Raw genomic sequence first — 21,873 nt, forward strand, 5'->3', positions numbered from 1 at the left:
GCACTAGGGCATTTAATAGAGAAAAGGTGCAAAGGGGATGGGAGGGAGGCAAGACAACAATCCTTTTTGTAATTGTTTTATGTTAGGTAATCATATGAAGGCTCTGGAATGACAAGCAGAGTAAAGAGAACCAATTCAGCATCACACAAAAGTGTGTCGACTGTGGAAATCGGGTGAAATTGAATGACTGCAGCGTGAAAAGGCGGCTTGAGAGCTGCAGCACTCACACACTCCACTAGACTGGATAAGAACCTCTAGTGTGACAGTTCTGTCCTACTTGAGCAGGATGAGAATGTCAGTGGTTGGTTGTGTTGGTGGAAAATGTCCATGCAGGTGTCTCGAACGCTTCCAATCTTGCCTCGACATGCACGTGTGTTTTCTTTGCTAACCCCTTCTATCCAGATGTGAACTCTGGATAGAAGTCATTAAGATAACCGTCACGGCACATGCATGATCAGTGAACCTGTATTTAAAGCACAATAAGATGCAGATAATAATCGACAATTATCTCAGATGCACGTGAGCGGCAATCAGTGTCGTTTGGAGAATTACCAAGACAAGTAGACAAAAGACTCTTTAGCTGGTTCTATATTCAGCAAAGTGTAATTGTGACAGAGACTGTCAAGCATAACAGGAGCACAGAGGTATCTGGTGTTCGTCTGTATATCCTTGATGAAACGGAGAGCAGAACAAGGCATTGTTTGGTTGATAGTTTTCCGAGATGTAGGGTCATCTTTTGCCGCAAGTGCCGTAAGGAAAGAGAAAAGAAAAAAAATCATCAAAGTTAGGATGCTTTCTGTCAGCGTACTGTAGTTATTGTTAGATGCAGGAACAAGATGCATTTCAATGAAACTGCTGTTTATTTGCAAGCAGCTAAAGACGTTCTGTGCCCCCCCACCACCACCACAAATTCAGTGTATATAGAGATGGCACTTATTTAGAAAAAAAGACTGATTTCCCAAGGCGTACATAAAAAACCCAAGTCTGTGGTTTTGTAGTTTTGTCTGTGGAGAACAAGCAATGCTTTGATATCCAAAGGCATAATTCACAAAGGGATGATGAGGAGACGTGATGATGAAATTCATACACTTGTTTGTGTAAGTTACCCATTGGGATAAACGGCTCTCTCAGGCCCTCTTATGAATATTTGAAGAGTCTCTAAATGTATTCTACAAGCAAGCAGTACACTAATCTGATTTGTTTGTAAATGCTATAGAGTGGCAAAATGAATGAATTTCCTCCCTGAGGTTGTGTTGTTTAATTAAAATGTAAGGTACCTAACTTTCTCTTTCTCTCTGTTGTTTTCTTTTCTAGTCTGCTCGCAGTACTCGAGGGGCGTATTTGCCATTTTTGGCCTGTACGACAAGCGCTCCGTACACACACTGACGTCTTTCTGCGGAGCGCTGCACATCTCTCTCATCACGCCCAGTTTCCCCATTGAGGGCGAGAGTCAGTTTGTGCTACAGTTGAGGCCGTCCATACGAGGAGCTCTGCTTAGCATCCTTGACCACTACGACTGGAACCGCTTCGTCTTCCTGTATGACACCGATCGAGGTGAGGCTTGAGCACAAGGACACACACATGCACAAGCACACGCACACACACAACATTTTTGAGTTCCAAACGTTCGTTTTCCAGCACAAAATTAAATGTTACAGAAAAAAAAAAACTTTGTATCTGAGCAGCATATTCCATAAGAGGCCACTTTTCAGATTAAAAAAGAAAACATAATGAAGGCTGCTGGGTTTTGGGGCAAAATTAAGAAGCGAGTGTGACAGTCAAAGTGTCCAGAAGAACTGTGGCTGGTTCTGTAAGATGCTCAGTAAAACCTACAGCTCATTTCCTTATAAAACTGCACTCAGTGTACCTGAGACGACTATTTTTTTTTTTAAAGCAAAGGTCGTCTCACACCAAATATTGACTTTATTTCATTTATTATGACTTACTGCTTATAGTATTTTTTAATGTTGAAACATTTCGCTTCATTATTATTTTTTTTTAATATTTTTTGGGGGCTTTTTCACCTTTATTGGATAGGACAGTGTAGAGACAGGAAATGAGCAGGAGAGAGAGACGGGGAGGAATCGGGAAATGACCTCGGGTTGGAATCGAACCCGGGTCCCCGGATTTATGGTATGGCGCCTTATCCACCTGAGCCACGACACCCCCCAATGCTTCATTATTTTTAAGCCATTTTTGCTCTACAGCATTTCTTTACATGTATCTAAGACTAATACTAATATATAGATATTATTCTATCCACATTCACTGGATATGAGCAATTGCATGCTCTGATTGGCTACTCAAGGCTATCAGCTCATATACCGTGAGTAGAGAAAAACAAAATGGCGGAGCGTGTTACTGAACCAACTGAGGACGAAATAAAAACTCTCCTCAAAAACAACCCCCCAAAAAAATACAAAAAAGCAACAAAATAAGGAATAAAAGTATTTGATGATAAGAACTTTTTTTTTTCCAAGAGTTATCACATTTTTCACAAATTGCTCCTGTCATTTCGCCGGTTTGTTTGCATTCTCAGCGGAAATGATTTTGTCGTATGTTTTGTACAAAGTTTTTATTTGTCGAATTTGCAAAAAATAAAAATGCTCTATTTCTCAAAAGCCAGTGAATGTAGATAAGACAAAACAGTTATCAGAAGCATGTACAACTCGATTTTGTGGAATAACTGTTTATATATATATATAAAAAACAGATCAACTGTAGGCTCGTAGCATTAGTCGTCATGATCAGATGCAGTATACAGACAGCATACGTTTAAAATCAAAGAAGGAGGTTCAGAGCTGAATGGTATTTAATAGCGTTGTAGTTTTCAGTCGGGGCTGCCTGAAGTGATGGATTCCTCTGTTTGGAAAGGGTCCCCCCCCCATCCTGCTAGTGTTTTCCTCAAAGAAATTGCTACTGTGGTTTTGTTTCTTCTGGAACATACACCAGATCCTGAGCTCCCAGATCCCACTGAACACTTCCGCAGCGAAGAATCAGAGCCTTGTCTTTCCCCCTCCCATGTCTTTTCTCTTTCCTCTCCATCAATGTCTTTTCTTCTCTCTTCCTCTTCCCCCAGTGTGCTAGGCTGCTACAGTGGCAGGAGTCCCGGAGGAGAGCTGTGGCTTCTGCTCTGACATGTTTCTAAAAGCGCACTCTCTTCCTGTGAGAGCCTGGCAGATGAGCTACTGATACATCTGACTTTATCCTCATCTGTCATCACAGAATGTGTGTTTTGAATAGGCCTACACTGGATAAACAACTCAGTTACCCACAGGATCAAATCCAGAAAAAAAAGGGGGGGACAGCGCCAAGTAACATGAAGTGCTTACGAGTGCATCTGACAGTCTGTTAATTGTATTTAGCATATATATATATATATATATATATATATATATATATATATATATATATGAAAATATATATACATACATACATACATATTTAGCATATATATATATACATATATATGAAAATAATCAGCGACACTGTGGTTGAATGTAGCCCAACATGAAGCAGGGTTCCTCTTACCACTACAGTGTTGGGTATTAGCTCATCTGGCCAATGGGCGATGAGCTTATGCCATCGTGTGTTGCCCATCGTCTGTCCGGCATTGTCCACATTTCATGAAAATGGCTTCTTCTCTCTCAATTCTTCATTGATTTTTATTCTTTTTAGCAGGAAGGTAGGTCTGCCTGGGGTGCATACTGCTGGGTTTCAGTCACATGACTTTTCTTAGCGGTTTTACCGGAAGTGAAATAGCTGGTGATCTAAACGGCTGCCGTACTGCAAACAACTAGCGATAACTTATCAGAGTACGCTCGTAATCTAGAAGACACTGCTTGCTTTAGATATTGATTGATTGGTTGCTTTATTCCAAACAGTAAAGAAGATATAAAATACAAACAAAATAAAAATAAAAAATGCAATCATCAAAACATCATCATAAACAAACAGAATAGCATAGCCACAAGGCAGTAACATAATGTTTGGAAAGGATTAGGAAGAAGTAAATAACTTATCAAATCCTAACCCTCTATACCACCGCTAATCAAACGTCACTTTCCACCATAATAAACTATAGATACAAAAGAAAACTAAATCGGTGGCACGGTGGTGTAGTGGTTAGCGCTGTCGCCTCACAGCAAGAAGGTCCGGGTTCGAGCCCCGTGGCCGGCGAGGGCCTTTCTGTGTGGAGTTTGCATGTTCTCCCCGTGTCCGCGTGGGTTTCCGCCGGGTGCTCCGGTTTCCCCCACAGTCCAAAGACATGCAGGTTAGGTTAACTGGTGACTCTAAATTGACCGTAGGTGTGAATGTGAGTGTGAATGGTTGTCTGTGTCTATGTGTCAGCCCTGTGATGACCTGGCGACTTGTCCAGGGTGTACCCCGCCTTTCGCCCGTAGTCAGGTGGGATAGGCTGCAGCTTGCCTGGGACCCTGTAGAACAGGATAAAGCGGCTAGAGATAATGAGATGAGATGAGAAATATCTTTGATACATTGCACATATCATTTATATAAAGAATAAACAGTTTAGGACCCAATACTGACCCCTATATATTCAGAAGATTGCTACTGTATGTGCAATGGAATCGACCCCTACAGTCTAGGAAAGAAGGATTGGTCATACAGTCTCGAAAACTACCCTTCAGTCGAGTTTCCTGACATCTCGAACTATCTGGTGTTGCAGACATCCTTCTACACCGCAAAACAGATGAAAGCGTGGAAGAGTATGAAGGCTTACAACTTTTTTGTACAGTCGTGCTTGAAAGTTTGTGAACCTTTAGAATGTTCTATATTTCTGCATAAATATGACCTAAAACATCATCAGATTTTCACACAAGTCCTAACAGTAGATAAAAGAGAACCCAATTAAACAAATGAGACAAAAATATTATACTTGGTCATTTATTTATTGAGGGAAATGATCCAATATTACATATCTGTGAGTGGCAAAAGTATGTGAACCTCTAGGATTAGCAGTTAATTTGAAGGTGAAATTAGAGTCAGGTGTTTTCAATCAATGAGCTTGGACTCCACCAATCCACAGTCAGACAGATTGTGTACAAATGGAGGAAATTCAAGACCATTGTTACCCTCCCCAGGAGTGGTCGACCAACAAAGATCACTCCAAGAGCAAGGCGTGTAATAGTCGGTGAGGTCACAAAGGACCCCAGGGTAACTTCTAAGCAACTGAAGGCCTCTCTCACATTGGCTAACATTAATGTTCATGAGTCCACCATCAGGAGAACAATGAACAACAATGGTGTGCATGGCAGGGTTGCAAGGAGAAACCCACTGCTCTCCAAAAAGAACACTGCTGCTTGTCTGCAGTTTGCTGAAGATCACGTGGACAAGCCAGAAGGCTATTGGAAAAATGTTTTGTGGATGGATGAGAACAAAATAGAACTTTTTGGTTTAAATAAGAAGCGTTATGTTTGGAGAAAGGAAAACACTGCATTCCAGCATAAGAACCTTATCCCATCTGTGAAACATGATGGTGGTAGTATCATGGTTTGGGCCTGTTTTGCTGGATCTGGGCCAGGACGGTTTGCCATCATTAATGGAGCAATGAATTCTGAATTATACCAGCGAATTCTAAAGGAAACTGTCAGGACATCTGTCCATGAACTGAATCTTAAGAGAAGGTGGGTCAGGCAGCAAGACAACAACCCTAAGTACACAAGTCGTTCTACCAAAGAATGGTTAAAGAAGAATAAAGTTAATGTTTTGGAATGGCCAAGTCAAAGTCCTGACCTCAATCCAATCAAAATGTTGTGGAAGGACCTGAAGCGAGCAGTTCATGTGAGGAAACCCACCAACATCCCAAAGTTGAAGCTGTTCTGTACGGAGGAATGGGCTGAAATTCCTCCAAGCCGGTGTGCAGGACTGATCAACAGTTACCGGAAACATTTAGTTGCAGTTATTGCTGCACAAGGGGGTCACACCAGATACTGAAAGCAAAGGTTCACATACTTTTGCCACTCACAGATATGTAATATTGGATCATTTTCCTCAATAAATAAATGACCAAGTATAATATTTTTTGTCTCATTTATTTAACTGGGTTCTCTTTATCTACTTTTACAACTTGTGTGAAAATCTGATGTTTTAGGTCATATTTATGCAAAAATGTCGAAAATTCTAAAGGGTTCACAAACTTTCAAGCACCACTGTATGCGGCTGGGTAAAGGAGCTCGATATCAAGTTGCTGCCGAATGAATCCTGTATTGTTTTTGCCCATGTAAGTATTTTTTTTAAGCTTTTCGTTCGCGTCTTTACAACTAAGCACTCCAAGTTGAAGTGTACACAAACAGTTCGCTTGATTCTCACTTGTGTTGGCTCTTATCTCTCAGGTAAATCATTCACAAAGATCATCAGAAACCCCTTTAAAGACCTGGATCTTAGTTAAACAAGACGGAGAAGTGATCATGGCGCATTGTAACTATACGGCTGGGTAAGAATTTTGTCACGACCTTCATGCATATGAACTTTGTGAGGAGTAAACAAAGAAACAGCTGGGGACTTTAGCGCTTCGTGACTAAAAAAAGTAACGTAAAATAACGACACAACAAGAAAAGTACTTGGAAAACACTAAGGACATCGCTGAGAGGGATATACAAACCTTTCACGAAGTGATCACTGCAAACTCGAGCATGCTTCGACTTGGCTCCCTTCGATTTCAGTGAGAGGTTCACAAGCCACCTTTCTTGATGTCTTTTTGTGAAATCCTGTGTTCGTTCACCCTTTTTTATTAGTTCACAGGGAACCCTGAAGAAACTTTTATCAGTTTCACAGTTTGATTGATTCGAACAACCTAAAACAATGCAAGCGTAAAGCATTTTTCATGCGAGCAATGCACCTTCCTCGTACAAATGGGGTTGTGTTTATCATGTTCACAAAAAGAGTCCATATGAATGCTCCCTCTTTTTTTTGGCATACTTTTATGAGACCCCAAGGGAAAATTAGAATTATCTTTATTTAACCCATCTGGAGCACTGAGCACACACATACCCAGAGCAGTGGGCTGCTGTGCTACAGCACCCACGGAGCAGCTGGGGGTTATGTGCCTTGCTTAAAGGTACTTCAGCCATGGATGCAGAGGGAAGGGAAAGTGCTGTTCATTCACTCCTCCTACCCAAACATTTCCAGGAAATGAAACCAGTGACCTTTTGGTACCAAAGCTGCTTCTCTAACCAATGGCTGCCCGTTCAGTGCCCCTCTTGTGGTATTCGTGACTTCTGAAGTGGAAATTTTCTGAAAGCTCTGAGTTCACAAATTTTGACGGGTTTGCTGACATTTTCAGACATAGCAGAGGCCATGGGAGTACATTTTTCAGTCGATGGTAAGTTAATATATTGTCATTTTAATCGTATCATGTTTTCTTGGTAATCTTATGAAAATCTTGATCTTCCCAACAGCCTCATCTTTTCATGATGCATTGAAGTTCCTACCTTACGTTACCTTGCTCATTAACGTTAGCCCTTGTTCTTACAATGAATTACCCCTTGAATGCCACACATTTCGTGTATACGACTTCACATGTCATAATCACAAGCTCATGAGTTTCATTTGAAGGCAGCAGCGCACATCTTGTTAACTTGCAGATATACACTGCAAAAAATGATATCTTAGCAAGTGAAAATATCTTGAAAATAGTTGAAACAATCTAGTATTTCTTATTAGAAGAAAACAAGACACCGATTTTGAGATTATTAAACCTAGTTCTAGATTGCAACCAACTTATTCTAAGATGTCTTACCAAGTGTAATTATCTTACTGCACTGGCAGATTATTTCACTTGATTATAATCGAAATGTTCTCAAATTTATTATGTTTTTCCTTATATTAGGATGGCTAATTTTTGCAGTGTATTGATCTATTGATTATATTTTAATATAAATAGAGATAATACATTAGTTATTTTTTGGGATGTTCTCTGATATCATCACTGTTCCCACTTTAATCATTCAGCGGCCTAAAAATGGCAAGTGCAAAAGCAGCCTAATGATAAATGTGTATTAGGATTAGGGGCATGCAAAGGATATGCAGGGGGTAGCATCTAATTATTTGACATGCTTTGAATATATAATATATCAACTGCAGAAAAAAATAGACAAATAAATAAAAGCTTCACACGGTTGCTTGGCCCTGCTGGGCTGGCTGGCAGGCAAACACACACACACACAGCCTCAGGCTACAGATTTATTTATCAGATATTAATCAGTGCTCTGTTCTGTGTTGGTTATTTGAAATAAAGGCTGTGGCTGCAAATTGAAAGTGAATGCGTTTCTATCGGTGCAGAAAGCCACAGCAATGCTGGAGTTCTGCTGGTGTGATGATGGAACAGATTTCAGAGAAGACTGATAAATAACCAATGCTGATCCTCAGTCCTCGATGGGAAACCATTGAACATATATATACATACATACATACATACATACATACATACATACATATATTTGTGGTCAGAAGTTTACATACAGTGACATGAATGTCATCTTGGATATGATTGTCATGGCAAAATTTGGGCTTTCAGTAATTTCTCTGAACTGTTCTTTTTCTGTGGCAGAATGATTGTACAGCATACATCTTTTTAAAAAAGACAACTAGAATTCGGTGCACAATTTTCTTAGGGTTTTCTGAAATCAACACAGGGTCAAAATTATACATATAGGGTCAAAAGTATACTAATATTTGGGTAAAATGTCTCTTCGCAAGATTCACCTTGACCAAACATTTTTGTTTAACATTAACAAACTTCTGACAGAATTCTGGTTGGATATTTCACAACTCTTCATGGTAGAATTGATAGAGTTCAAGTAAATTTTTTTTTTTCTTGGCATGGACTCGACTTATAAGCACGGTCCATATATTTTCAAAAAGGTTGAAGTCAGGACTTGTTTTAAGCTTAATGTTAGCCTGCTTTATCCTCCACAAACAGCTCTGATGTGTGTTTGGGTTCATTGTCCTGTTGTGACTCCCAATCATGTTCAAGTTTCCAATGGTTTGAGGTTATGCTGAAGAATTCTGAGGTAGTCCTCCTCCTTCGTTATTCAATCCACTTTGTGCAATGAACCAGTTCCACTGGCGACAAAACAACCCCAGAGCATGATGATCCTACCACCACCACCAGCAGCTGGTTCAGTGTCCCTCTGTACATGGTGGTCATTGTGGACAAACAACTCAATCTTTATCTCATCTGACCATACAGCTTTCCTCCAGAAGGCTTTTTCTTTATCCATAAGGTCAGTTGCAAACTTTAGTTAAGCTTGAAGGTGTCAATTTTGGAGCAGGGGGTTATTTCTTGGATAGCAGCCTCTTAGTCCATGGTGATCTGAACTGTAGACAGTGATCGATCAGCTTCCAGTTCATGGCAGGGCTGTGCCATGATTTTTCCCAGGTTGTTCCTGACCATCCAAACCAATTTCCTTTCATCTGAGGGCGACAGCTTGGGTTTTCTTGAAGCAAAGTGGCTTGGCAAAGTGACTACACCTCACAATAACTTGGATACAATTGTTTGAACTGATCTTGGAATTTGCAGTTGTTTAGAAATGGCTCTAAGAGACATTCCTGAGTTGTGTACATCTGCGATTCTCTTTCTCAGATCTGCACTGAGCTCCTTGAACTTTCCCATTTTACTGTGTGTTGGTCAATCCAATGAGTGCTGTGAACAAACCCTTTTTATGAAGGCACAGAGAAGCTACCAGTTGTAGTCAATCATGATCACTAACAGGAAGTTAAGAGACCTCGGCCTTGGCAAGATAAGATAAGAGACATTTTGGAAGTTTCCGCACCTCTGAATTAATATTCTAAGTGAGTGTATGCAAATTTTTGACCCTGTATGTATACTTTTGACCTTGTGTTGATTGTAGAAAACCCAAAGAAAATTGTGCACTGAATTCTAATTTTTTAAAGCTGTATGCTGTACAATCATTCGTTCTACCACAGAAAAAGAACAGTTCAGAGAAATTACTGAAAGCCCAAATATTGCCATGACATTCATATCCAAGATGACATTCATGTCACTGTATGTAAACTTCTGACCACAAACTCTGTGTGTGTGTGTATATATATATACACACACACACACAGTGTAATATATATATATATATATATATATATATATATATATATATATATATATATATATATATATAAATTTTTTTTAGGGCTGTCAAACGATTAAAAACATTAATCGCGATTAATCTCAGAATTTCATATAGTTAATCGCGATTAATCGCATTTTTTTAAATCTATGTAAATGAATAAGGCTTTTAAAGTGAAATGTTACAATTAAAATGGTGTACATTTTATGCTAAAAGTACTTGTTAAAAACTGCTGGGACAAGAGAAAATGGTAAGGGAGTTTATTCACTCACATACTAGGCAATACTGAACATACAAAACACAAAATTGGATTTTGTGATGGATTAGGGAGCTGTAGTCTCAAATATAAACCATGTAGTCACATACTACTGTGTCTCAGTTCAGACATGTGTGACAAAAGAAAATAAAAATGAAATAAAACTTCAATTGTGCTGGAGTTGTATTCAGTCACAGCCTATAGGACTTCACAGTACTGTGCAAACAAAAATAAATTTCAGTTGGACTTCAATAAAGACATTTAATGTCATATCACAGTGCTACAGCATACTGAAATCTCACTTTGCAAAAGTATAAGCGCATACCAAAACCAACTCAATCACCATAGACATATTATAAACATAGACGCCGCATTGAGCTGGTGGCCCGTTGCTGGGATACGCCAGAGTGTCCGCCATATTGGATGTGGCAAATCTTCCCCGTAAACCAATGCAAGTAAATGGACAGAACTTCATAAAACCCCTTTCTACAATAATATTTAACTCGATGCCTTTTATTCACCCATTAACACACACACACATATATATTTGGGAAACAAACAGGCATCAAAACAACACATAACTTTTAACATACATATCAACCTTTGGTCAATCAAACCTGTATAACCAACCTCCAAAATCTGTATTTCCCTTATAAAATCCGTATAAGATGCAAATTAAAATAATTTACCTAAAATTTGAATGATAATTAACAATGATGTATCCCAGTTACTTTTTATTCAATATTAATAACAATAAACCTTCAGAATGAATACAAAGCTCCAATGTTTTACAAAAACACAAAGTGTTATCAGCGTAGTTACGAAGGAAATACTTTGTTGTTTGGAGACAGGTTTCACCGAGCGGCTATTATGCGCGAGACTTCATATTAGCCACAAAGTCAGAAAAATCTGTTCGTAAAATTACGTTATAATGACCAAATACAATGAAAAATATTTTTCCAGTCTCACCTGTGAAAGGTAATCCCATGTGATCTCGTTTGGACGGTAAACCTGTTGGTACAGTTAAACGCAGCACATGAATGAGGCATCTTTATTCTCAGCTACTGTCTAGACGCTATACCAGAGACGGTTGAAGAATCTCCACTTTGCCACATCCAATATGGCAGCAAGGATGACGTATGATTCTACGCAGAAGGCAGCGTCTATGTTTATATGTCTATGCTCAATCACACTCTACTTTTGAAATGAACCTTCCCGTTTAACAGACCTTTCTCCATCACTCACACTTACTCTTATTGAAGCAGCGCGTGACAAGCCTCAACAGGAACTATGGGTGACTCGCAGGGCCAAATTAGAATTTGCGTTAACGGCACTTTTTTTTAATCGCAGTAAATTGAGATTGCGTTAACGCGTTATCGCGTTAACTTCGACAGCCCTAATATATTTATATATACACAGTACTGTGCAAATAGTCTTAGGCATCCTATTTTTTCATACAAACTTTGTTATAGATTTTTATTTTATGACTTCTACATTATCAAGTCAGTACAAAAATATTTTTGAGTTCCAAACATTCGTTTTCCAGCACAGAATTAAATGTTACAGAAAAAAAAATGTTTGTATCTGAGCAGCATATTACATAAGAGACCACTTTTCAGATTAAAAAAGAAAACATAATGAAGGCTACTGGGTTTTGGTGCAAAATTAAGATGCAAATGTGACAGTCAAAGTGTCCAGAAGAACTGTGGCTGGTTCTGTAAGACGCTCAGTAAAACCTACAGCTCATTTCCTTATAAAACTGCACTCATTGTATCTCAGACTACAACCCCGATTCCAAAAAAGTTGGGACAAAGTACAAATTGTAAATAAAAATGGAATGCAATGATATGGAAGTTTCAAAATTCCATATTTTATTCAGAATAGAACATAGATGACATATCAAATGTTTAAACTGAGAAAATGTATCATTTAAAGAGAAAAATTAGGTGATTTTAAATTTCATGACAACAACACGTCTCAAAAAAGTTGGGACAAGGCCATGTTTACCACTGTGAGACATCCCCTTTTCTCTTTACAACAGTCTGTAAACGTCTGGGGACTGAGGAGACAAGTTGCTCAAGTTTAGGGATAGGAATGTTAACCCATTCTTGTCTAATGTAGGATTCTAGTTGCTTAACTGTCTTAGGTCTTTTTTGTCGTATCTTCCGTTTTATGATGCACCAAATGTTTTCTATGGGTGAAAGATCTGGACTGCAGGCTGGCCAGTTCAGTACCCGGACCCTTCTTCTATGCAGCCATGATGCTGTAATTGATGCAGTATGTGGTTTGGCATTGTCATGTTGGAAAATGCAAGGTCTTCCCTGAAAGAGACGTCGTCTGGATGGGAGCATATGTTGCTCTAGAACCTGGATATACCTTTCAGCATTGATGGTGTCTTTCCAGATGTGTAAGCTGCCCATGCCACACGCACTAATGCAACCCCATACCATCAGAGATGCAGGCTTCTGAACTGAGCGCTGATAACAACTTGGGTCGTCCTTCTCCTCTTTAGTCCGAATGACACGGCGTCCCTGATTTCCATAAAGAACTTCAAATTTTGATTCGTCTGACCACAGAACAGTTTTCCACTTTGCCACAGTCCATTTTAAATGAGCCTTGGCCCAGAGAAGACGTCTGCACTTCTGGATCACATTTAGATACGGCTTCTTCTTTGAACTATAGAGTTTTAGCTGGCAACGGCGGATGGCATGGTGAATTGTGTTCACAGATAATGTTCTCTGGAAATATTCCTGAGCCCATTTTGTGATTTCCAATACAGAAGCATGCCTGTATGTGATGCAGTGCCGTCTAAGGGCCCGAAGATCATGGGCACCCAGTATGGTTTTCTGGCCTTGACCCTTATGCACAGAGATTCTTCCAGATTCTCTGAATCTTTTGATGATATTATGCACTGTAGATGATGATATGTTCAAACTCCTTGCAATTTTACACTGTTGAACTCCTTTCTGATATTGCTCCACTATTTGTCGGCGCAGAATTAGGGGGATTGGTGATCCTCTTCCCATCTTTACTTCTGAGAGCCGCTGCCACTCCAAGATGCTCTTTTTATACCCAGTCATGTTAATGACCTATTGCCAGTTGACCTAATGAGTTGCAATTTGGTCCTCCAGCTGTTCCTTTTTTGTACCTTTAACTTTTCCAGCCTCTTATGCCGCTTTTCCACTACAAACGCGGCTGAGCCGTGCCGTGCCGAGTCGAGCTGAGTCGGGCTGAGCGGGGCTATTGAAGTTGCATTTCGACTACAACCGCGCTGAACCGTGCTGGCTGGAAGTGGGTGGACACATTGGGTGGAGTTAGCGAAAGTGGGTGGACGTCACGTGATGTCGTTAAGCAGCGCAAACAGTGACATCAGTGACAGTGGCGGAACAAGTCAGAGCCGGGCCGGGGGCGGGGCAAATGACCGGGCATTTTATTAAAGCTTATCATAACATCATTTTAGGCTACAAAATGTTCGCAACTGCGGTGTTTACCAATTTCAACACTACCGGGTGCAACAATTTAGTACATCAAGTCCTTCAAACGAACATGTAACTCAGAAACAAAAAACATTAGGATACTGTACATGGCTCATAATAAAACATCAATAGCCTATACTGCGCACATTATTTGAAGGGCATACGAATGAGCGCTCAGAGTGGTGACAGGAAGAGTCAGAAATAAAAGGAGGGCGGTGCAAACCTCACTGAATGCACTGTGTTTACCAATTTCAACACTACGGGGTGCAACTATGTTATTTTCTACATTAAGTCCTTCAAACGAACATGTAACTCAAACAAAAAAACATTCGGCGACATACTGTACATGGCTCATAATAAAACATCAATAGCCTACTGCGCGCATTATTTGAAGGGTATACGACGAGCCTTGCGCTCCGCGAACTCGTCCACGATGCTCTGTATGTCACTGATTCAGTGAGCTTTTAAGCGGTAGTCTCACGACCCGAATAGTAAACAATAAACATGGAGGACATGGAGTCGTTAGTATTGCTGGTCTTGGTGCTGTGGCTTGTTGTCACCTACAACACCAACAGATACTGGCAAGAGCGTATAGATGAGGCGAGGCGCATAAGGCTTCAGAAATTCTCGTAATTAGGGCCCGAGCCCTATGGGCGAAGGCCCTATTGTTCTTGTAAGAGTTCACTATTATTAGGGCCCGAGCCCTATGGGCGAAGGCCCTATTGTTCTTGTAAGAGTTCACTATTATTATTCTTCCGTCTTCTTCTTTATTTTTCTCCGCTGTTGGGCCATTTTCGGGGCGCTTGCCACGGGCGAAAACGCACGAAATTTGGCACCAGTTCCGAGAATTGCCACCGCTACTGAGAACCAGAAGCCCAAACTTGGCCGGGGCTCAGGGCCTCCATAGCGCCCCCTAAGTCGTTGTGATTTTGGCCTCCCGCATTAAGGTGCCTGGTTGCCATATAGTTTGTAGTGGTGGCATGCAATTTGGTACGCATATGTATCTCACTAAGCTGGACAAAAATGTAATGCCAATGCATTAGCCACGCCCAACAGGAAGTGAGGTAATTTCACTTTTGTGCGAAATGCATGGCCACGAAGACGGCGCAACTCCTCCTAGACCGTTCATAGGAATGTCACCAAAATTGATACACATCATCTACAGACATGGCTGACAAAAGTTACTAAATACGTTTCACGTAGGATTAACCGTTCAGAAGTTATACGTCAATCAATTTTCGATGCAAAATTTTACATGCTTAAAAATTCATAACAAATCTTCTGATTGCTCACCAGTGCTCATACTTCACACGCAAATCACGCATTGGGCTTCTGACATGTTACCCAATTTCTGTGATATTTCGCCACTGGGGGCGCTATTGTTGGGCAAAAATTCCAATCTTTCGTCAATATTGGTCAAACTTCACGGCCACCCTCTTACTACCCCCCATATCATGTATACCACGTTTTGGAAATTTTCGTCCATGGGGGGCGCTGTTTTTGGCCGACGCAATTGCTCCAAAACAGGTTTTTGGTAAATAATTCCATAATGCTTTTCCTTCACACCACTTCCTTGTGATAGTACGTTGCTGTTGTAGACACTTATTCTTCCAACTCATAATCGCTCATGTACAGCATAGCGCCACCTACTGACATGGGAAAAACCAAAAAATTTATTCTTCAAAAATCTATATCTCATCTTCTCTTTACTCAATTGTCATCAAACTTCATACGCAAACTCTTCATAGCTCACCTGACGTCTACGCCAAATTTTGTGCACTTTCGCCCCTGGGGGTGCTGGTTATGGCAAAAATGATATTGCAGCTTCTGATTTGTCAAACTTGCCAAGCAAACTCTTTACAAGACCCTTATTGGGGCGCTTGCCATGGTCGACAACGCACGAAATTTGGCTCCTTTTTCTTAGACTGCCACCGCTACTGAGAACCAGAAGCCCAGATCCAGGCGGGCCTCAGGGCCTCTATAGCGCCCGCTAACTCGTTGTGATTTTGGCCTCCCGCTTTAAGGTGCCTGGTTGCCATGTAGTTTGTAGGAGTGGCATGCCATTTGGTACGCAAATGTATCTCCCTAAGCCAGACAAAAATGTAATGCCAATGCATTAGCCACGCCCAACAGGAAGTGAGGTAATTTCACTTTTGTGCGAAATGCATGGCCACGAAGACGGCGCAACTCCTCCTAGACCCTTCATAGGAATGTCACCAAAATTGATACACATCATCTACAGACATGGCTGACAAAAGTTACTAAATAGGTTTCACGTAGCATAAACCATTCAGAAGTTATACGTCAATCAATTTTCAATGCAACATTTTACATGCTTAAAAATTCATAACAAATCTTCTAATTGCTCAAAACTGCTCATACTTCACATGCAGATCACTCATTGGGCTTCTGACATGTTACCCACTTTCTGTGATATTTCGCCACTGGGGGCGCTATTTTTGGACAAAAATTCCAGTCTTTCCTCAAATTTGGTCAAACTTCACGGCCACCCTCTTCCTACCTCCCATGTCATGTATACCACATTTTGGGAATTTTCGTCCATGGGGGGCGCTGTTTTTGGCCGACGCAATTGCTCCAAAACGGGTTTTTGGTAAATAATTCCATAATGCTTTTCCTTCACACCACTACCTTCTAATAGTGCGTTGCTGTTGTAGACACTTATTTTTCCAACTCATAATCGCTCATGTACAGCATAGCGCCACCTACTGACATGGGAAAAACCAAAAATATTATTCTTCAAAAATCTATATCTCATCTTCTATTTACTCAATTGTCATCAAACTTCATACGCAAACTCTTCATAGCTCACCTGACATGTACGCCTAATTTTGTGCACTTTCGCCCCTGGGGGTGCTGGTTATGGCAAAAATGATATTGCAGCTTCTGATTTGTCAAACTTGGCAAGCAAACTCTTTACAAGACCCTTATTAGTGCGCTATTATTATTAGGGCCCGAGCACCGTACAGTGCGAGACCCTATCGTTGCCATGTGTCCAATTCTGTTCTTTGTCGCCATTGCGGGAGTAATGTCTCTTGCCGAAGAAGCTGTGGAAGGTATTTCGCGGGGACGCATGCCCCCGCCCCCCTTGGCCGCTGGCGCGAGGGCCCGTCGAGGCCGCTTGCGGCTTTAATTATTCTTCTTCCGTCTTCTTCTTCTTCTTCTTCTTCCGTCTTCTTCTTCTTCTTTATTTTTCTCCGCTGTTGGGCCATTTTCGGGGCGCTTGCCATGGGCGAAAACGCACGAAATTTGGCACCAGTTCCGAGAATTGCCACCGCTACTCAGAACCAGAAGCCCAAACTTGGCCGGGGCTCCGGGCCTCTATAGCGCCCCCTAAGTCGTTGTGATTTTGGCCTCCCGCATTAAGGTGCCTGGGTGCCATGTAGTTTGTAGTAGTGGCATGCCATTTGGTACGCATATGTATCTCACTAAGCCGGTCAAAAATGTAATGCCAATGCATTAGCCACGCCCAACAGGAAGTGAGGTAATTTCACTTTTGTGAGAAATGCATGGCCGCGTAGACGGCGCAACTCCTCCTCGACCGTTCATAGGAATGTCACCAAAATTGATACACATCATCTACAGACATGGCTGACAAAAGTTACTAAATACGTTTCATGTAGGATAAACCGTTCAGAAGTTATACGTCAATCAATTTTCGATGCAAAATTTTACATGCTTAAAAATTCATAACAAATCTTCTGATTGCTCAAAACTGCTCATACTTCACACGCAAATCACTCATTGGGCTTCTGACATGTTACCCAATTTCTGTGATATTTCGCCACTGGGGGCGCTATTTTTGGGCAAAAATTCCAATCTTTCCTCAAATTTGGTCAAACTTCACGGCCACCCTCTTACTACCTCCCATGTCATGTATACCACATTTTGGAAATTTTCGTCCATGGGGGGCGCTGTTTTTGGCCGACGCAATTGCTCCAAAACGTGTTTTTGGTAAATAATTCCATAATGCTTTTCCTTCACACCACTACCTTGTGATAGTACGTTGCTGTTGTAGACACTTATTTTTCCAACTCATAATCGCTCATGTACAGCATAGCGCCACCTACTGACATGGGAAAAACCAAAAAATTTATTCTTCAAAAATCTATATCTCATCTTCTATTTACTCAATTGTCATCAAACTTCATAGGCAAACTCTGCATGGCTCACCTGACATCTACACCAAATTTTGTGCACTTTCGCCCCTGGGGGTGCTGGTTATGGCAAAAATGATATTGCAGCTTCTGATCTGTCAAACTTGCCAAGCAAACTCTTTACAAGACCCTTATTGGGGCGCTTGCCATGGTCGACAACGCACGAAATTTGGCTCCTTTTTCTTAGACTGCCACCGCTACTGAGAACCAGAAGCCCAGATCCAGGCGGGCCTCAGGGCCTCTATAGCGCCCCCTAACTCGTTGTGATTTTGGCCTCCCGCATTAGGGTGCCTGGTTGCCATGTAGTTTGTTGTAGTGGCATGCCATTTGGTACGCATATGTATCTCACTAAGCCGGACAAAAATGTTATGCCAATGCGTTAGCCACGCCCAACAGGAAGTGAGGTAATTTCACTTTTGTGCGAAATGCATGGCCACGAACATGGCGCAACTCCTCCTAGACCGTTCATAGGAATGTCACCAAAATTGATACACATGATCTACAGACATGGCTGACGAAAGTTTCTAAATACGTTTCACGTAGCATAAACCGTTCAGAAGTTATACGTCAATCAATTTTCACTGCAAAATTTTACATGCTTAAAAATTCATAACAAATCTTCGAATTGCTCAAAACTGCTCATACTTCACACGCAAATCACTCATTGGGCTTCTGACATGTTACCCAATTTCTGTGATATTTCGCCACTGGGGGCGCTATTTTTGGGCAAAAATTCCAATCTTTCCTCAAATTTGGTCAAACTTCACGGCCACCCTCTTACTACCTCCCATGTCATGTATACCACATTTTGGGAATTTTCGTCCATGGGGGGCGCTGTTTTTGGCCGACGCAATTGCTCCAAAACGTGTTTTTGGTAAATAATTCCATAATGCTTTTCCTTCACACCACTACCTTGTGATAGTACGTTGCTGTTGTAGACACTTATTTTTCCAACTCATAATCGCTCATGTACAGCATAGCGCCACCTACTGACATGGGAAAAACCAAAAAATTTATTCTTCAAAAATCTATATCTCATCTTCTATTTACTCAATTGTCATCAAACTTCATAGGCAAACTCTGCATGGCTCACCTGACATCTACACCAAATTTTGTGCACTTTCGCCCCTGGGGGTGCTGGTTATGGCAAAAATGATATTGCAGCTTCTGATCTGTCAAACTTGCCAAGCAAACTCTTTACAAGACCCTTATTGGGGCGCTTGCCATGGTCGACAACGCACGAAATTTGGCTCCTTTTTCTTAGACTGCCACCGCTACTGAGAACCAGAAGCCCAGATCCAGGCGGGCCTCAGGGCCTCTATAGCGCCCCCTAACTCGTTGTGATTTTGGCCTCCCGCATTAGGGTGCCTGGTTGCCATGTAGTTTGTTGTAGTGGCATGCCATTTGGTACGCATATGTATCTCACTAAGCCGGACAAAAATGTTATGCCAATGCGTTAGCCACGCCCAACAGGAAGTGAGGTAATTTCACTTTTGTGCGAAATGCATGGCCACGAACATGGCGCAACTCCTCCTAGACCGTTCATAGGAATGTCACCAAAATTGATACACATGATCTACAGACATGGCTGACGAAAGTTTCTAAATACGTTTCACGTAGCATAAACCGTTCAGAAGTTATACGTCAATCAATTTTCACTGCAAAATTTTACATGCTTAAAAATTCATAACAAATCTTCGAATTGCTCAAAACTGCTCATACTTCACACGCAAATCACTCATTGGGCTTCTGACATGTTACCCAATTTCTGTGATATTTCGCCACTGGGGGCGCTATTTTTGGGCAAAAAATCCAATCTTTCCTCAAATTTGGTCAAACTTCACGGCCACCCTCTTACTACCTCCCATGTCATGTATACCACATTTTGGGAATTTTCGTCCATGGGGGGCGCTGTTTTTGGCCGACGCAATTGCTCCAAAACGTGTTTTTGGTAAGCCTCAGGGCCTATATAGCGCCCCCCGAGCACCGAACAGTGCGAGACCCTATTGTTGCCATGTGTCCAATTCTGTGCTTTGTCGCCATTGTGGGAGTAATGTCTCTTGCCGAAGAAGCTGTGGAAGGTATTTCGCGGGGACGCATGCCCCCGCCTCCCTTGGCCGCAGGCGCGAGGGCCCGTCGAGGCCGCTTGCGGCTTTAATTCATAATTCTTCTTCTTCCGGGTTTGCGGTGTTTACAGATTCCAGCGCGCTCGCGGGGCGTGTGTGGGCATGTGAGGACACTCCTCCTCACCAATCAGTGCACAGGGGAGTGTCTGCTCACGCCCCCAGCCTCAGTCGGCTCGCTTTGGCTCGCTTCAGCCCCACTCCAAAACGGTGCGAGTTTTAGGGGCTAAGCAGGGCTGAAACGAGCTGAGTCGTGCTGGTTTTTGGTAGTCGAAACGCGAGCCGTGTCGGGCTGAAGTGAGCTGAAGCGAGCTGAAGTGAGCTGAAAAAGGGTAGTGGAAAAGGGCCATTATTGCCCCTGTCCCAACTTTTTTGAGATGTGTTGCTGTCATGAAATTTCAAATGAACCAATATTTGGCATGAAATTTCAAAATGTCTCACTTTCGACATTTGATATGTTGTCTATCTTCTACAGTTTTTGAGATTTGTAAATTATTGCATTCCGTTTTTATTTACAATTTGTACTTTGTCCCACCTTTTTTGGAATCGGGGTTGTAATTACAGGAAATTTGTTATTATTCAAAATTACTTCTTGTACTTTTCATTTAAAACACAAACTTTTGACTCTAACATTTTCCATTTAGAAACGTTAAGGGCTTATTACAACACTCAAAGATTTTGAGATTTTTATTTTTTATTTTTTTGCCAACATGCCAGTCCAATTAATTACATTTTAACTTTTTTTAATTTTATTTTATTTAACTAACATTCAGGCAAATCTGCACCAATTTGTATTGATACCACAAGACCAGTAAACTTTCTATCCAAGGGCTACTGAATCCTTATATGTTAAAGGTAGTTTAAAAAAAAAAAGAAAACAGAACCTAATCTCATGGAAAAGTGTTGCTGAAACTTGTCCAATGTCATTGCCAACATCTATAGTTTAACTGTAGCATTAATGATTTGTGACCCCCTGCTGTACCTATATGGGAACGTTCAGATCAAACATGAATAAATTTCACCTTACAGAAAAGTAAATTCACTGAAGGCTAAAGGACACAAAACATGAATGAAACATTTTCCTTTGCTTTACATTAACTTTATCTTGGTGAACTTTGACCTCTGAATTCACAACCCTCGGGCTTATGAGCTAATAGAAACCAAGTGAACAGGTGTATGACCTCTTTGCTTGATAAAAGAAATGGAGGTGCTGCATGTTGTTAAGTAGCAGCTATATTGGACTTTTGCTTCATTATTTTCTTAGTATTGCTTCATGCACAAAGATACATGAGGGGTTTTGGTATAAAATTTAGATTTCTCTTTTTTTTCTGCTGGTTAACAATGTTTGCACCTCTGGAACCTTGCTCTTAACTTCAAACTTAACATTAAACTCTTTAAAAGACGTGAACAAATTTGCATATGTGAGCTCACTTAGGAGGGTGGCACGGTGATGTAGTGGTTAGCACTGTCACCTCATAGCAAGAAGGTTCTGGGTTCGAGCCCAGTGGCTGACAGGGGGCCTTTCTGTGTGGAGTTTGCATGTTTTCCCTGTGCCCCCATGGGTTTACTCCGGGTGCTCTGGTTTCCCCCACAGTCCAAAGACACACAAGTTAGGCTAATTGGTGGCTCTAAATTGACTGTGGGTGTGACTGGTTGTTTGTCTCTATTAAGTGTCAGCCCTGCGATGATCTGGCAGCTTGTCCAGGGTGTACCATAGTGAACCTGCGCAGGATACGT

At 41.2% G+C, this 21,873-nt stretch overlaps 1 protein-coding gene across 6 annotated transcripts in view; it reads left to right on the top strand.

The window, feature by feature from the left end:
• Positions 1–21,873, top strand: part of gria4b (glutamate receptor, ionotropic, AMPA 4b) — a 365,144-nt gene that overhangs the window by 192,530 nt on the left and 150,741 nt on the right. For all 6 annotated transcript variants that reach the window (XM_060935094.1, XM_060935095.1, XM_060935093.1 and 3 more), the window contains exon 3: positions 1,315–1,554. In XM_060935094.1, the coding sequence (XP_060791077.1) occupies positions 1,315–1,554 (240 nt within the window). The remainder of the gene's footprint in view (positions 1–1,314; positions 1,555–21,873) is intronic.

Source organism: Neoarius graeffei, chromosome 12, assembly GCF_027579695.1.
Source record: "Neoarius graeffei isolate fNeoGra1 chromosome 12, fNeoGra1.pri, whole genome shotgun sequence".
Classification (NCBI taxonomy): Eukaryota; Metazoa; Chordata; class Actinopteri; order Siluriformes; family Ariidae; genus Neoarius; species Neoarius graeffei.